This window comes from Artemia franciscana, chromosome 9 (genome assembly GCF_032884065.1).
Source record: "Artemia franciscana chromosome 9, ASM3288406v1, whole genome shotgun sequence".
Classification (NCBI taxonomy): domain Eukaryota; kingdom Metazoa; phylum Arthropoda; class Branchiopoda; order Anostraca; family Artemiidae; genus Artemia; species Artemia franciscana.
Genome location: NC_088871.1, coordinates 14,843,995 through 14,862,779, shown reverse-complemented (window position 1 = coordinate 14,862,779; position 18,785 = coordinate 14,843,995). Strand labels below are relative to the sequence as shown.

The window sequence follows — 18,785 nt, the reverse complement described above, 5'->3', positions numbered from 1 at the left end:
TTAATTTCTCTGAACGACATTTGACCGCAGCTCCGAGTCTGTAGGATCGTTAACCCCAGGTTTAAAAACGATAGACCAGAGAGGGTTGTTGTCCCTGCATCTGACTACCCTTGGTTACTCACATAATTTCTTTTCTCACTCTTTGTTTCTAGTATTTTGTCATGTGGTTGGGTTGGATTGCCTGCGAATATTGTTGCATACTTACTAGAAGCAATTTTACGAACAGTGAGAATGGATGAAAGGGCTAAGGTGTAAGTTTTAGTCTGAAATTGTCCCTTTTAGTCTTCTGAACCCTCTCTTTTAATGGTTCTGTGACACTTCAGAAATTTGGGATAAGTAATGTTCCTTCTTGACCCCCCCACTCAAACGTAGCCACCACGAGTGACTTCTCTGCCGTCAAGGTTTTGTATTCGCGTTGAAGTTAAATTTTAGTGGTATTTCATATGCAAATAGGCCAGAATGCAATATAGGTAGAATTAAATTCAAACCACCTGGCTATTTGAGATGTGTACGGCAGATTAGTTAAATAACCAGCAGATGAAATGATTTATTAACACTCCTATTTGACCGATTGAAAATTCGGTAGCTTCTGATTTTTGTGAGTCTGTGAAGTCTGTAGTCTCGGGTATTGGCACGAAGATTCTGCAGAAACGTTACCTTGGAATAATAAAAGGAATCCCGCTGTCATTTAATGCTTCCGAATTCAAAATCCACTCAGGAGTCGTTGACGCAAACCGAATTGGTTTGTCCCAAACTGTCAAGCTAGACTTTTCAGATTCGTTTGCAAAACGTGACGCCATGAAGAATGGAGTAAAAATGGTTACGAAATTTTCAGAATTTATGATTTCGTAAGTGTACCGCGATGTTGCTTTAAGTGCAGGTCTCCTGATCACTTTATCAACGATTGTACCAGTCAGGTGGAAAAATGTGCCCGCTGCGCCGAAAATCACATTTTTCGAAAGATGCGCCGTGTACAAATAGACCTAAATGTGCAAACTGCGGCGATTCTCATACTTCATATAGTTTATTATGTCCAGTGCTCAAGTCTCGTATTGCGACCGCGATGAAAAAATGATGTCACAAAAATTCTCGGTTATTTCGTACAATATAAATGGAACACGTCAAAAGGAGCACATCATTGACGAACTTTCGAGCAACTATGACATCGTTTGTCTTCAAGAGCATCTTTTATCTTCAAATAATACCAACTTGTTGAAACGGAGTGCAAACCATATTACTTTTGTGAGTGCTGCAAGATCTACGTTTGGTAGACCTTCCGGAGGCCTCGCCTGTATACTGAGACGTAGCTCCTTTTCATCCACGACGCCTGTGCTGTTCCATAGAGAGAAAACCTCTTGGCCGTGCAAATTGCCGATTTAATACTTATAAATGTGTATTTTCCTTGTGATCGTAAGTTGGTTCAATCACTGAACAAGTTTGCCAAGACCTGTAGTGTTTTGAAAAAAGTGACAGAATCCGCATCATCTCTCGGTTATCAATTTGTTGTTGCCGGGGATTTTAATGCTGATTTACTGAATTCAAATATTCGGTCTGATATGGTTTTCGAGTCTTTATCTGAGTTTAAGCTAGTGGATAAGAATCGTCTGTTTTCTTACATCCATCATTCTGGGAGCCTTACTAATATTGATCATGTTCTTTGCTCTCCTAACTTATCTGTTTCGACTGTTTCTGTACATGAAATAGAAAGCGATATAGACCACCTACCAATTTCCTTCATGCTTGGTATTTCTCTGTCGCAAGATAGTTCTAATAGACGTGGGAATCGTAGATGGGTTACCAGACGAAATTGGAATAAGGCTAATTGGGCTCTTTATTTTTCTACCCTTACAGCTTTTTTGTATAGGATAAAAGTTCCTTTTCAGCTACTTCAGGTTGGATCTAAATTTGTAAATGATAAGAATTTTCTGAATAAATATTATTTTGGTATTATATCATGCATGAAGGAAGCTGAGAGGGTGGCTGTTCCCGAATAACGTGTTAAATTTAATACGCGGAAGCCTGAATGGTCTTGGGATCCGGGTCTAAAATCAGTGAAAAATAAAGCCAAATTTTGGCTACGTATTTGGGTTTCTTGCGAACGACCACGTAGCGGTGTAGTATTTCAGCTTAAACAGAAAACTAAATTAGAATATAAAAAGTATTTACGGTCTGCAAAATCTAAAATTTGCAAATTCCCGTCAAGTAGTTTCGATTGGATAAATGTGGTAAATTCAAGTAAAATCGATGACTCTTCATCAACAAGTAGCCCAATTAGTCCTAATTAGTACAGGCCAATAACGGTTTCCTGCAATATAAGCAAAATTTTTGAGTATCTTCTCCTCCCATCAGTTAATTCTTCGGCATATTTTGGTGAAAATCAGATTGGGTTTTCAGCTGGGGTAGGTTGCCAGCAGGCTCATCGAGTTTTGGCTACTGTTCTTACTGAGGCTACTAAAAAGGGATTCGAGTTACATTTATGTGCTTTGGATCTCTCCAAAGCCTTTGACACTGTTACGCATTCCCAAGCTATCTTTTCCCTTTTTAGTCACGGTATCAACATATCGGTAATTTTTCTTCTTAGATATTGGTATTCAAATTCCTTTTTGCGGATTAAAATGGATATGAGGGTTTCAGATAGTAAAATTCCAATACGACGTGGGGTCCGGCAAGGTGCTGTCCTCTCCCCCTCTATTTTCAAACTTTGTATATCATCTGTCCTTTCCTCTATCCCACCTACTTGCATCCTTAGTTCTGTAAATATTTCTTATCTTGCCTATGCGGATGATATTCTTTTGATCAGTAGGACTAAAAAAGGGCTCTCTTTGTCTGTTTCAACAGTAGCATCTAAACTTCATGCGATTGGACTTTCTCTTAATCTTTCAAAGTGTGAATATCTTTCATTTAATAGCAATATCACTACTCCTCTAATCTGTGGATCTTTTTCTATCCCATCGGTTTCTTCATTTCGGTGGCTGGGAATTAACGTCAGTAAAACTCTAAAATCCTTACGGACTCTTACTGTTGCTGATTGCAAGAAGAAAATCCAATTAAGTTACTCTAAAATTGTTGCTAACCGAGGTAGATACAATAGAAAGTCTCTTGCTAAATTATATTCGGTTTTTACAGATCATTCGGTTTTGTTTCTTTCTGGTATTTACCCTATTTTTCATAAAAAAGATATCAGTTCAATTCGTTCTTATTATTTCCAGTTTTCCCGTTTTCTATTGTATCTGCCTCCATGGTATAGGAATAGGAGCCTCATATCTATTTATAGTTTCCCGGATATTGGGTCGAAGCTCACAGAGCTTGCTGGCAAAATACCCCAGTCTACTTATAAGTATCTGCCCGCCCACGGAGGCCTTACTCGTTTGCTTTAGTTTCTTGTTTTTTCTGTTTTGTGTAGTGTTTGTTTTGTTTCTTTTATTGATACTCCGCTTTGATTTTTGTAGCGGGTCAAAAATAAATTATTATTATTATAGAAGACTAAAGAGGGCGTAGGAGGTTGGGGGAATTCTCCTAAATAGGCTACTATAGGAAACGTTTATATTTTAGTAATCTTAATGGATTAGCTTTTGACAGAATACTTGCTTTCAAAAATTCCTAATTGGCTTCTATGAAATGTGGATTTCTGTAATTTTGTAACCCGTAAACCGTAAAAAAAAGAAGCGAAAATGGTCCCTCCATATATCTAATTTCTGCGTATACCCAAGGACATAATTATGCAGATCTTGGATGGAATACCGAATATGAAATAGGCAAATTTGGATTATAACATAAAACAGGTGTGACAGGCACAGGGAGAAGCTTTGACAGAAAGGCACCACATTCCGGAGATCTGTCCGCTTCCGGAGATCTGGTACAAAAAAGCGAAGTTATCCGGAAATGGGGTGAAAAAATTTAATGATTTCAAATTTGACATTTTTCTGTGAGGTTAGGGCCACTTTTAATGGGCGTTTGATTGTTATTAGATCATGTAGATGAACTTACGCTAGAAATTTTTGTATTATGGTAGTCTCAAATCAGAAAAATTAAAATAAGTCAATTCTATTTGATGAGTAGTCTATTGTTTTTGCCTTGACTCTTAAACAACCAAATGTCAGTAAGAATGATCTTTCTTATGGAGAATGTTTTGGCTCTATTTGAATTTTATGAATCACTGTTCGATGACCTATGTACAACGTCTTAGAAGCTCTCTTTCTGTAAGAAGTTGGATATTGGGAACTAAGCTCTGCTTTATTCCATAGTATCAAAGCCCCTTCTTAAAGTGTTAGTGAGTTTAAATTCATATAGGCTCAACGTTTTTGTTTTTGTAAAATAAAACACATGAAGCTAAAAAATGATAGTTTTTAATAACGGTTTATTTTATAAGGATTAAAAATTATGGATTAAAATTAAAGATTAAAAATAAATAATAGTTTTTAATGACAGTTTATTATATAAGTACTTGATACATCTGAATCCGGATATCGAGATGAATCCAGACTGAGAGAAGAATCTGATATCCTGCTTATTTATGACCTTTTGAATGTGGAAGTAAGATTAATAGACGGCTTGCCAGCTTTATCTACATAAAAACAGTGTCGACAACAATATTTCTCGGGGTAAAGAGACTTTTTTACTGTAAGATCGTTGCAGAGCTGTGTTTGTATCAGACGGCTTGGTGTTGGAGTGAGTAATCTAGGTGTAACCTAGGGTGAGTAATGCTAGAGTGTAACCTAGTATGGTGAACACCAATACGAATTGAACTAGTGACTGGTGATTACTGCCGAAGTACAGGTGAAAATTGCAATCCCTTTAAATAACGTGGAACTAGGGTATCACTAATTTCAGAGAGTAAGATTGTTTAAAGAAAAGAAAGCAGCATGAAGAAAATACAAGTGTATCAAGGAGTCACCCAATGAAGAAGAAGAAGAAGAAAGTTCTGACGTTTGCGAACCACTGACGTTTGGCGTTTGCAATTAATATGCCTATAAATTGAAAGATGAGATTTTTGTGTCAAAGACTTTGAAAATTTGGTTCTTTCGTGAGTGGATTTTATCTAGACCTTCTTATAGGAATATAATTAAGGTTATCTGACAACAAAAAATTAATGGCAACAATTTCAGAATATATCCCCAAGAGTTTCTGGACGTTCCTTAACTCAAACACAAAAAAAAATTACGTGTATGAAAACTCCTTATTGAATTTGCCAAATTGAGACCAATGTCATTTTTCCACAACGATCAAAGAGGCTGGACCCTTCCATTCAGCTTAAAAAATACGTTAAATATATTAAAAAAAGAGGAACATATCCAGAAACTTGGTAAATTATCCAAACACAAAGTTTGTTGGTTGTTGCTGAAACTCTATTTTATCATTCCTTCGTAAAAATGTTCTAAAATATGTTACTTTTACTAAAAATAAAAGGGAAAAGATGGCAGAAATCTCAAGATTTTGCAGATGAGTGCATGGGCTTAATCCGCTTCCCCTACCTTCCCCATACACTGTATGCATGCTTGGTACAAAAGAATGACACATTGTCTGTTAAAGAATGCAGCTAGTGTTCCTTGCTGTGACAGGTGACTTTCTTAGCCGTAATAGCTATAAACATTTGATTCTTGCTGTTTCTTATGTCATTTGTTTCTCTTGAGGGATTTCAGCGAAAAAAGTACTTTTTATGCCCATTAGTTGTACCGCTGACCGACTCACCAAACTTAGTGAAGCTCAGGTCACAAAATATGCCTATAAATTGGAAGATGAGATTTTTATGGCAAAGACTTTGGAAATTTGGTTCGTTCGTTAGTGGACTTTATCTAGGGCTTCTTATAGGAATACAATTTAAGGTTATCTGTTTAAGAGAAACTTTCTTCTTCTAGGAATTAAATAAAATAATGTCCAACAAGTATCAGGATACAGAAGTGAATTTGCAATCCGATCCGTCTACTTGCTATTACTTAGAAGCTTTTGGCAATAATGCCACACCCAACAATAGAGTTGAAGATGAAAGAGTGGTAGCTGTTCAGAAGGAACTTACAGAACTGAGAGATGCCTTTGAAAAGCAGGCAAGTTTTAAATATTTCTATGGGAAAACTATTCAGTTTCGATAGTGACTTCCAGTTTCGCCTTTTGTTTTCCTTTTCTATATTCTCTCTTTAATTATTAGATTGTCATAAAAACTAATATTCTGTTCTTAATTTTTAATCGAATGGCTTTTTCATTGTTCTCTTTATCTAATTACGGAAAAGGCAAACAAAATAAATAAAAGAAAACTTTCACCAGAATCCAGGCATATACTTTAGATTTTTTTTTCTGAAGGGTGGAGTTATACTTGTCTAAACAGGTGATAAAAATGCAGTGCATTGAAAGGGTAGCAGAAAAATTATAAAATAGTTTATCTGTTCAGAAAAGTAGGGGGAAGCAAGGTGGCTCGAATAAAGTGGAAAGCTAGGAAATTGAAAACTACTATAGCGTATGTAGTTGAGGGAATTCGATACCTTTAGAAGTTTTGTGAGTTTTTCTAGCACCATAAGAAACTCCCAAAGCAATTTTGGTAAAAACTGACAGGTGATCCTAAATGTGTGAATAGTTCGAGAAGCTAACGAGAGGCTAGTTCAAAATAAACAAAACATATGATATCTTACTTTCTGTTAAACATAGCACTGTCTATTCAATTTACATGCAGCAGAAAGAACGTGTATCCTGTGTCGGCAAGGTTTTTAACCAAGGTATGTCGCACAACGGGGAACTCCCATATTTGTCAAATTACTTAAATGCTTCCTGCTTAGGCTGATTTTTAACATTTTCCAAGTAGGTATGCCTGAATTTTAAAAAGACAATTCTGCTCCGTCCAATCAATGAAAACGAAATTCATACTTTCAATAGATCTGAATATCTCTACAATGTAAAGCACAATGCTTGGCTAGATTTTTCTGAGAATTAATTTATGGATGATGGTGGGCATGACGCTTACTGGGTAGGTACCAAGTAATAATCTTTCGGAACGAAAAGATTTAACCCTACCTAGTAGGGATATCACGAAAGTCCTTAGGTGGCTCGGAAATGTCCTCAGAACAGGCAAAGATTACATTCATAAAATGGTTACATTAAATAGTCAACAATCGGCTAATACAAAAACGCCAGAAATTTCAGAATGGACTGGGATAAGAAAAAAGCAGAAAATACAAATTTCTAATGATTTATTGAAAAGAGTCAAAATCAGAAGATTCAAATGGGATTCAAGAGTATTCGCTAGTGTGATCAGTTCAATTTGTTTGGTGGTGAATTTGTGATAGTAGTGGTAACACAACAATTGTGAGCTTTTAAGACTTTGACTCACAGGTTACATAAAGACACCTGACATCCTGAAAGTTTAATTGACAGCACAAATAAAAAAAAATGCAGATTTTATGGAAAATATGAGAAATTATGGGATAATCTAAAACAAAACTGCTATTTTTGTCTAGGAGATATGGATCAAAAGGCTTTTTCCTCCACTGCACCGGTGCTAATCGTAAAATAGGCTTTTTTCCTGTAATCCGAATGAAAAAATTGATTTTGACCGTCTTTATAAAATAGACATTTTAGCATTGTGATTTTAGACACGAGAACAGGTCGACTAGTGTAAGATTGATGTCTCTATAAATTTACAATGAATAGATGCGGATCACCCAATGCTGTAGCGCCTATTTTCAATATATACAATGGATTTTGTGCAATTGATGAAATTTAATTTTCCTGCCAAGAAAAAGTCCTGTTCTGTTTTTCTTTTCAAAATTAGAATTGCCTTTAATCAGTTCAATTAATAAAACATTTGATTGTCTTACTGTTTTAATTATAGGGAAATCATTTCCAATCTCATGTCTGTATCCATAGTTACCTAGTCTGCAATGACTTTGACTCTAATGTTTTGAAGTTAATTTGGGAATTATTGGCAGATAATAAATTGTAGAACTGGTAAAAGCTAAGATGAAAAATATATAAAGAAAATATTCGTATTAATTTTTTATTATTTGTGATTCTTAACTTTATGTAACATCCTTTTCTAATTTTCTCTCTTTTTATCGATTATTAGATATTAGAGAACTTTTACGATTCATTTCGGTTGCAATAATTACTATTTCTCAACAAGCTGATAAGTTTAATCAGCTCTCCTTGATCTGACATTTGGTTAGAGTTAACTAGATCGAGCTGACTCTTCCGAGTTAGCTTGGGTTTATAATTGTATTTAATTTATAAATTTTTTTAGTAGGTAAATTTTTTCCTAGGGTTTGTAATAGTAACGTTCCTACCAACTTTAGGCTTTTGGGACTATTAAACATTGCTTGGAGCTAAAATGGTAACAGATAACAATTGTAAGGACAAGAGACTAAGTGAAGTGTCACCTAACGTTTCAACACTTGAAAAGGGTACTATATAGGGTACTATTTGGGTTCTTGTATTGTTATAATATACCATTTTTACTATTAAAATAGCGTAAGGATATTCAAGATTTTTAGCTTTAGTTCTGTATTAACCGTGGCTTTTAGTGGCGTTTTTTTAGTACCCTGCGTCTTTTTACATGGACAAGTTGCAAGTCTAACGTCCAACCTTGCGACAGCAGGGATTAATTCCTTGGCCCTGTTTTGCCAAGTAGATTATAAATCCCACAAAGCTACATGACGAGGGACAGAAAAAATGAGTCTTCAATTTTACCAAGTGCACACTACTGCTTAGATTATGACTCAGAAACTACGCTTTTGTAATGTCCAATAGTTACTTTTTTCTGAAACTGTAACCTTTTGGTGAACGTGAGAAATAAGAATCTATTTGAAACTGATTCATAATGTAAAGCAGAGCTGAATGCTCTCTGTTTTTTTCCTTATTTTTTTAGGGGATTAATTGATATCAGATTGACTTTTTTCTTCCTTTTTTCTTTTATTATTTGGATGGTAACTTTCGTAATCAAGAACCTAATGTCTCCTTTTTACCATTGGTGACACGTTCTCGTTTTGATGAAAAAATTCCGGAGACATGATTTCTTCTAGGGATTACACATTTTCTGCCCCCTGGTATACATCTTGAAGCACGACTTGTTTGGCGACATCAAGGCCAGATAATTTTCTGGCAATGATTAGGCAGACTGCCTTTTTCTACTATTTTGTGGCATACGTGGTACATTTCTCCAAGCCAATATACTTGCCACATATTGTGAATGGATCGGGAAAGTGGTCGGCCCCTCGAATATCCGAAGAAAACTATTTGTCGCGTAACACAAAAGCCATTAAAAGAACATCCTTTCATAAGTAGTCTATCTTTGCAAAACATGAAGAAAAGCCTGACTAGCAGAAGACTTTTCTCGAGGTAGAAAGGGATGTAAACATGAAAAAGGTGTCTATTTTGGTGACTATATCGATGATGTACGCTTTTTTTTTTAAATTCATCCCCTCTAATTCATTCAACTATCCTTTAATTGTATTTCAAGATTGATTTAAAACACTTGGTAGGGTTTAAAAGACTCCCCTTTTAAAGATAAATAATTTGTAGACTAGTGTGTAACATTGTGTATTTTTTTCTTTCTCAATTTCTTCGGCATTTCCTCCCACTTCTTGCGTATCCTTATTTGAGCTCAGGGCTAAAAAGAGGTGGCTCTTTCTTCCATTTATTTTCTATACTTACTGGCTTTAAGTTGTAAACTCTAAATATATTTTATATCCCAGTGATTTGCTTAATCACTGAGCATTAAAAAAGGATCTGCTAACGAAATCTACAAAAATGAATCAATAGAAATCCATTAAAAAACCCACCCACCTTTGAAGTTTTAGACTACGTCCAAGGTTGTGGGTATGGCTCTCTTGCATGAAGTAGCGGGCAATTCAGTAATGGAAAATACGGCTGGGGCTAATTAATTAATGCAAAAAAAAAAAACAATCAGGAGTATTAGGTAGGCCAAGTTGCAAATTGCACATCGTAAGGTTCTACACACACACACACACATACACAAAAAAAAGATACAGTGAAAGATTTCAACTACCTGAATTATCCAAGTCTTTGGACTTGGATAAATAAACATATGCACAGTTTGTTTGTTTGAAGTTCATTGTCCCTGGACATTTACTAATATTTTCCGAGGTCTGTCTTTGTTACTTTTCGCTCTTCTTCAGGTTATTATCAAATTTTAAACAGATGTTTATGTCAATGGGATTACAACAGCGCATATGTGAATGAATGTTTTTGTTATTTCTAGGCGTTACAATCTTTTTTTCTACTGATTCTACCGCTATAAAACGCAACCTGGGGTTTTTACTTCAAATTTGTTGTCCAGTATGCCATTTATTCTAGCTTGACTGCAATCATTAACACTAGAAGCAACTAGCCATATGATAAAAAAAAAAAAAAAAAAAAAAAAATGTAGATAACCAACCAGTCATTTGGAGAAACAGCATAAAATTGACTTTTCCAAATGTGCTAATGAAATAAAGTGATCAAAAAATTGCTTTTTGAAAATAGTACAACATTTGCCGAACGAATAGCACAACTTGGGATCTTTTTGATGGTTTATATGAATGAAAATCTTGCTTCTATTCCGTTTTACTCATAGACTAAAATCCAGGACATTCATGTCTTGTTTCGGAGAACTTATTCCCATTTAATACACATTATTCAAATCTTTAAACTTTAGGGCCAAAAAACCAACGCCCACCCCCCATAGCACTTTCTCACATTCTGGAAAAACGAATCACCAAGCTACGCTTTTTCAATGGGGGTTGAAAATCTCGAGAGATTTGTAGGGTACGTGAAAATAACATTTTCTATTTGGCCTTTAACAAGGGGAAGACAATTAAACAAATTTTACTCTTCGGAAAACTAAACCTAAAAGTTAAAGTTACCACGCAGTAAAAGAAAAAGCAAAACGACAATCAATTCGGAAATAGCATATACTAAAAGATATTCCCGAAGGAACAGGGCAATTCTTTCACCTAGCTTGAGACGCACTGGTGTCGAAACTTCAAGCCAACTACCAATGCCAAAGTTTGCATTTGTCCAAGCTGATAGATAATTTTGAATGGTATCCAACTAATTTCAGCTCCTTAATTACCAGCCACTTAAAATACTATCCAGAAATTTGTTTTTGTGTGAATGTGTAGAAGTATATCTACATATATATACGTATATATATATACGTATATATTAAGCTTTTAATTGTTTTAAAAAGTAGAATTGTGGCAAAGAGTCAAACTTTAGCGTAAAGAGCGAGGGATTGCGGAGGGGACATCCCATTTCATATACGGAGTAATTTCTGTTCGTTTTAAGTTTTAATGTCGCTCCTTACTTACAGTTAAAAAAACTAATTTTTTTATTTAATTTCTGAACGTTTTTGAATTAATGCATGTTTGATTTTGGCTCTCCGCACAAATTATTAAATTGAAATTTGCATATTAATTCTTTTTGGCTAAATGGCTTTCTCTTAGTTTTGATCAGGCGATTTTGAGAAATAAGGGGTGGGGAAGGAGGCCTAGTTGTCCTCCAATTTTTCGGCTACTTAAAAATGCAACTAGATATTTTAATTTTTAACGAACGTTTTTATTAGTAAAAAATATAAGTAACTTAAAGAATTAACTTACGTAACAAACTTTTATATTCGTATATTTTTATTATGTATATGAGGGGGTTTGTACCCTCGTTAATACCTCGCTCTTTATGCTATATCGTAAGTTTTCTCCCAATTCTTTAAGAATGACCTCTAAATGAGAAAGGCCGTAGAATAAATATTTGAAATTACTAAAAATACTTTAGCATAAAGAGCGAGGTATTTATCTCCTCTTAAATACCTCGCTGTTTATGCTAAAGTATTTTTAGAACCCCTCATATGCGTAATAATCTCTGTTCGTTTTAAGTTTCAATGCTACTCCTTACTTTCAATTGAAAATACTTTTTCATGTTTATTTTTTCATTTGTTTTTATAGTAATGCTAGAAAATCCTGCGCCCTTTTCATTGAATTTCTCTTCCCCCATGACATATTCCTCCAAGGAAAGATCCTCCTACATAGCCCCCTCCCCTCAACCCCACCCCCAAACCAAAAAATCCCCCCTGAAAACGTCTGCACACTTCCCAATAACTATTACTGTATGTAAACACTGGTCAAAGTTTGTAACTTGCAGCCCCTCCCCCAGGGACTGTGGGGGAGTAAGTCATTCCCAAAGACATAGTTATTATGGTTTTCGACCATGCGGAACAAAATGGCTATCTCAAAATTTTGATCCGTTGACTTTGGGAAAAAATGAGCGTGGGAGGGGGCCTAGGTTCCCTCCAGTTTGTTTGGTCACTTAAAAAGGGCACTAGAACTTTTTATTTCCGTTAGAATGAGCCCTTTTGCGACATTCTAGGACCACTTGGTCGATACGATGACCCATGCGAAAAAAAAAAAAAAAAAAAAAAAAAAAAAAAAAAAAAAAAAAAAAAAAAAAAAAAAAAGCACCAGTGATTTGTCTTCTGGCAAAAAATACGAAATTCCGCATTTTTGTTGATAGGAGCTTGAAATTTTTGCTATAGGGTTCTCTGATACGCCGAATGCGATGGTGTGATTTTCGTTAAGATTCTATGACATTTTTAGAGGGTGTTTCCCCCTATTTTTCAAAATAAGGCAAGTTTTCTCAGGCTCGTAACTTTTGATGACAAAGACTAAATTTTATGAACCTTATATATTTAAAATCAGCATGAAAATCCGATTTTTTTCATGTACCTTTTAGCATCAAAATTCCGTTTTTTAGAGTTTCGTTTACTATTGAGCCGGGTCGCTCCCTACTACAGTTCGTTACCACGAACTGTTTGATCAGTATTGTCTTCTGTAAAACACCCGAGGCAATTTTTAAAATTCTTCTTCAAATGAATCTCCTGGTTAAGCATTTGGCAGGGCCGCATTTAAAATTCTTTCGTAACCAAGTTTTTTCACGTGCAATCATTCAGAAACCCAATATAATAACAGACCACCTTGAAACGTTTGTGCTTAGTGCAATAGTAGTATAATTGGTACCCTAACTTGTTGTTGTCGTTGTGTTGTTAATTTCGATTTTGGAGCATCAAATATCTCAGTTATGTGAGTATCCATCTTATTCATAAATAGTGAATATTTGTCACAAATTAAAGTTCTGTGCACTTCAGCCAACTGTTCATCTGTTGTTGAAAAGGGGGGCTTTCACAGACGACGTCTACTTTCAGCGGGGTAGAAATCACTTCAAAAGATTTTTTCTAGAAGCCTGGTGGAGAACTGTTTAGCCTACCTTTCTTTGATTATTTTTCAATTTATCCTTATTCTGGTCAAAGAGTTTGGGAAGCTTATAACAGTGGAAACTAGCACTAGTGTCGAAACGAAATATCAAGGAAGGTCTAAAAACTTCTACTCATTTGTTTTTAGGTACCATATTCTAATATGGAGGGGGGGTAAAGCAGTACGCTGTTCCCAGTAGGTCCACCATCTTAAAGTCATCTACCCTGCTTTTACTAGGATTTTCCCAAGCTAACGTAGACCTACTTTTCCAGACCGCCTTTTAAGTTTAAATAATCCTTAAAAGTGAAGAAACTCCCATCATTTATCGCTTACAGAGAAATTTCAGCTTTTATCCAATTGCACTGCCGATTCATGTTGTCTTATATCTGTTTTTTTTTTTTTTTTTTTTTTTTTTTTTTTTTTTTTTTTTTTTTTTTTTTTTTATGAAGTCACCAGACGCTAGACTATATTTTGCGCTCTTAGCTTTTAATCCCCACCTCTCCATGTTAAATCGCAGAAGACTTAATTATTATAAATTTTCCATTATCTTTGATTCTTGGTTTCGTACCTTGAAGTAAATTATAATTTATTCTGACCATCACTATTTTTCAAGGGGTTGGAGCTACTGACCTGTCAGGAACGTCTTGCTCTATCTGATAAAGACCTTGCAAGTAAGTCGGAAATGATTCTTGCCATTGAAAATGAACTAAGTGAAAAAGTTTCTCAGTTGAATGATTTATCCCGAGTACTTGCTGATAGTAAAAATCAAATTGAATCCCTGAAATCCCAGCTCCAGACTCGCAATGAAGTTGCAACATCGGAATCACATAGTAGAGAAAAGAAGTTTTCTGTCCTAAAGAGTGACGCTGACGAAAAGGAAAAAATGATTGACAAACTATTGAAGGAGCTGGATGAGTGGAAAGAAGTAATGAAGAGGAAAGATGAAAAAGTTATAATACTCCAGGAAGAACTAAGTCGGAAAGAACCGGAAATCGAATATAAGGTAGTGTATTCATCTAAAATACTTTATATCTTGGCCAAAACGAAAGTGTGTATCCCAGAGTTTTTTTTTTCAGAACTAAGCTAACGATATAATTGGAAATTCAAGATAATGACAGAAACGATTAAGATTTCTGTCATGACAAAATAACTCAACCAAGTAGGGAATAAAACGATGAACAAAATTGACAGAGAATCTATTCGCACAATGAAAGGCTTACAAAGGACAACTTATTATATTTAATTATAAAATTAAATAAATAATATAAAAAATACAAGTCAACGGAGAGATGATATGAAAATACAACATCATGATAAAGAATGAGCTACGTTTTTATATGCTTGTCGCTTTTGCAGAAACGTTTTTATTTCATGGGAGGAAGGAAGACAAGTTGTGATGTGGTCAATGAATTCTTCAATGTCTTTAAACTCTGTCCAATGCCTTAAACTAAGGTACCTCGTGTAAATTCTAAGTACCTCGTTATAAATTATAATAAAATCTGTCGGATTGTCTAAAAGATAATCCGGTACGATTTTATACCGTATATGCCAAATGAAGCTACCTTACTACCTACTATCAACAACTCAGAGCAACATCAGGCCGCCTGAGGCCAACACAACTACCCACACTCCAACTCCATCCCAATCTATTCTAAGTTTCTTTCTTTAGAAGACTTGGTTTTGTTTGACCTTAAACGGTTGACAGGCGTGCACAATCTTCACCAATCTGTCATCCTTCACCCGTAGAACGTGTTCCAGTCATGTCATCCTTTTTCTTATTATAATCATAAAAAGAGGGATTGAATCATGTTTTTCGTACAGCTTACTGTTTGAGATCCGTTCGGTCAATCAGGTGCCCAAAATATTCCGTAGGCCATTTCTCTGGAAAGCATCTAGCAAATCCTCCTCTGTTTTCGGAGCAGCTATGCTTCAGAAGAGTACTTGACTACTGCTATCACTGTAGCTTCCAATATTCTAATATTGGTTTACAGACTTATCTTATTATTCTTCAAAACTTTTCAAACACCCTGAAATAGCACCCTGAGCCTTAACCATTCTATTTTTAATATCTTCACTGCACCTATTGTCTTTCCGAATCATACTACCTAGGTAAGTGATTCTGTCCATTTCGATTTTTCTTTTGCCGAACATCATCTCTTCACCTTCACATATTCCTAGTCTTCTTCTTAACGTTAATTTTCAAGCCTATTGTTGCATCCTGAACTCGCAAAATCTCCAAAAATTCATTCCTTTTGCTAACATTTTAATCTGAAATGCTTAAACCATCAGCATAATCAAAGCGTAGGTGATTTTCACTTCTCCATTCTATTCTGTATTCTCTCATTGCCTTTGCTGTGCTCCTTAGGGCGAAATCCATCAAAATGATCCATGTGGATAGTGATGGAAAACAACCCTGCTCAACTCCTGATTTAATAAAAAAAAACAGTTGCTAACCTCATTTCCTTCCTTAACCATATCAGTGTTATTCTTCTATACAGTAGGCTACTGATTACTTTAATTTATTTATCTGGTATACCATACATGGATACTACCTTCGATAAAGCTCTTCTCTCAGCTAAATCGAACGCTTACTCATAATCTATAAAACTGAGGACTAAAGGGCTGTTATGACTCAGACACTTCTCAAAATTATTAATCGAAGAGTGAAAATTTGGTTGACGTATCCTCTACCCTTCCTAAACCCACTCTCTTCTTCTCGTAAAACCATACGTACTCTTCTCTTAAAACCGTACGTACAAACTCTCCGAGTCTGAAAAGGATCGGTATACTAAATAATTTGCTTCCTACACAAACCGGGCTAATGGCCCTGTAACAGCCACACTCACTCTTATCACCTTTCTCATTCAGGGGTTTCATTGGAGTCTTCCTAAAATCCAAACCGTATTCACTGTCTTCAGTATCTTCTCTGAGCTCAAAATCACTATATTTAAAAGCTCATTTACCACATTGTCAGTACCTTGGTTTTGTCATTTTTACCCTTTTAGCACTGTCACCAACGTTTCCTCATAAAATAAATCTTCATTCACATCCACAGTGTCACTAACTTCTTCTTCCTTTTCTATATTTTTTCTTGTAACTCAATCACGTTTTAGCACGTTCTCAAAATGTTCTGTTCATCTCTCTTTAACTCTGTACTTATCACTAGTCGTGACCCCGTTCCCTTCTGTTTTTGTTAACATGCCAGTACAATATTTCACCATTATGCCGTCCGGCTGTATTTTCCAGATCTTAGGTAATTTTGTCCTTGGCCTCAACTTCACACCTCCAATTCGTATTTTAATGCTTTCTCCACTTTCTTTTCATGCTTCTTATTTTCATATCACTCAAATAATGCTTGTGTTAGCATTACACTGAAACTTGCACCTTTTGCTTTTTTTGGATTATAAAGTGTATAAACAGTTGTATTTTTTCATTACTTTGATACATGCTAAATCAATACAAAACTGGAGCCCCCTCAGCACCCATTATTGCTGACCTAGTCCAAATATTCTCCCCTATATGAAGGAAGACTGAGGAGTAAGTCTATTTTTCCTCTTTTTGATTCAAAAGTTTGAAAATATGACCCTGTAAATATGCACTTTTTTAAGTTTCAGGTACCCTTTCTCTCTACAAAAAAGTCAGCTGTTCTTCCCTCTGATAGTGGTTTCGCAACTATTGATGCTATATAATTACTGTTAATGCCTTAAAAACGGCTCGTAATGACTGTTCATTTTGTATGGAATATGTATTTCGTAAAGGACGAATTTGCCGCTGCCTAACAATGTAGCCTCTTAAACTAGGAGGCTTTTTTTTTTGCTCGATAGTTCATCAGGTATTCACCATGCGAGTTAACGCTTTGCTGTTGTGCAGTCTCTCTGGTTACTTACAAAATACATTAGAGCTTACAGCTCACATTCTAGTCAGCTATCATTCAATGTTATAAGGCCAAAAGTTTGATATAATGTTACCCTTGGTTAAAGAAACAACAACGAAAAGAAACTAAACACTCGCTTGTGATTATTTTTTGCACGAACAGTGCGAAAATTTATATTTTTGCTGATAGGGTTTGAAGCCCCAAGTATACGGTTCTCAGGCCTGCTGGATTCGATTGTTTCAAGATACTCTCTCCTCTTTCTAAAATTTGTTTTGTGTGTTCATACTTTTAACTTTTGACGGCTAATTTATAACTTAACCTAATTTTGCATGATTTGGATCAGTATTAAAAGCATATTATTTTTATTTATACATTCATATCAAAAGTTTGGCTTCGATTTCTAGTGACAATGGTCGCTATTGACGCGGACGAATTAATAAAAGCATAGTAATAAAAAAATAACATATCAATTACATCTTTGAACAAATACATATGAGGCTATATATACACATTTTCTTGTTTTTGCTAATAAAAATTGTGTTTCATTCAAGCCTGTTTAATAATAATCATTTTGTTCAAGTCAAAACGTAATACCATTGTAAATTGGCAATACATTTCCTAGTAAACGTTGGTAAATATGACCAATGAGTGAGATTTTAATAATTTTTGTTCTTTTAATAGAATTCCCAGAGTAACTTGCGACAAAATTTTTTTGTTCTTATATTTAACAATCACGTTCTTCAACGTTTTTCTGCAGTTTAGACATCCTTCAATATTAGCTATCAAAAACTTGGAAATGATCTTTTTTCTCTCTCAAACTCCTGGATGTGCTTTTTATCTTTGTTTTTTGTGTGTCGTAATAAGTTTATTTTATTTGATATAAAAGCTTGACAGGAAGTGTATATAGTAGCTTTTTTCCAAGTAAGCTGGGTCAGGGTTATTTCTTTGATTTAATTTTATGTTTTCCGCAATGTAATTTTAATCATTAATCCTTCTTCATTTGTTGTTCTCTATTGGATATTTTTTCTATGATTGTTCAAATAAATAAATAATAGAGCACTTTGGTCTTCGGGCAGGATTTTTGGGGGTTTTGTCATTCTTATTTAATCTAGTCGTCCTCACCTCGGGTTAGTCCGAAGAGGGTGTTTACACCCTCTGAGGGCCGTATAAATAAAAAGAATATGCTTTTTATACTGATTCAAATCTTGTAGAATTATGTGGAAGTTAAAAATTAGCCGTCAAAAGCTAAAAGTGTGAAGAAAAATAACAAGTTTTAGAAAGAGGAGTGGGTATCTTGAAACAATCGAATCCAGCAGGCCTGAGAACCGTATACTCGGGGCTTCGAACCATATCTACAAAAATATAATTTTTCGCACTTTTATCACGAAAAATGAACACAAGCAAGTGTTTATTTTTTTTTTTAACTATGGGTAACATTATATTGAACTTTTGGCCATATAACATTCAACGATAGCTGATTAGAATGTGAGTTGTAAGCTCTAGTGTCTTTTGTAAGTAACTAGAGAGACTGCACAACAGCAAAGCCTTAACTTGCATGTTGAAGAAGGTAAGAAAGAACATAGAAAATTCATAAACGTTTGCTATAGTGTTGCTATGGCTTGATTTTGGCTGAAGGCCTCTAGTGTGAAAAATCTTTTCTAAAATCCAATAAAGATAAATTTTTCTGC

The 18,785-nt window shown here is 35.0% G+C and overlaps 1 protein-coding gene across 7 annotated transcripts in view; it reads left to right on the top strand.

Annotated features, from left to right (window-relative positions):
* LOC136031042 (putative leucine-rich repeat-containing protein DDB_G0290503) overlaps window positions 1–18,785 on the top strand; it is a 424,748-nt gene that overhangs the window by 63,777 nt on the left and 342,186 nt on the right. For all 7 annotated transcript variants that reach the window (XM_065710238.1, XM_065710237.1, XM_065710236.1 and 4 more), the window contains 2 exons: window positions 5,856–6,041; window positions 13,837–14,226. In XM_065710238.1, coding sequence (XP_065566310.1) covers window positions 5,856–6,041; window positions 13,837–14,226 — 576 coding nt within the window. The remainder of the gene's footprint in view (window positions 1–5,855; window positions 6,042–13,836; window positions 14,227–18,785) is intronic.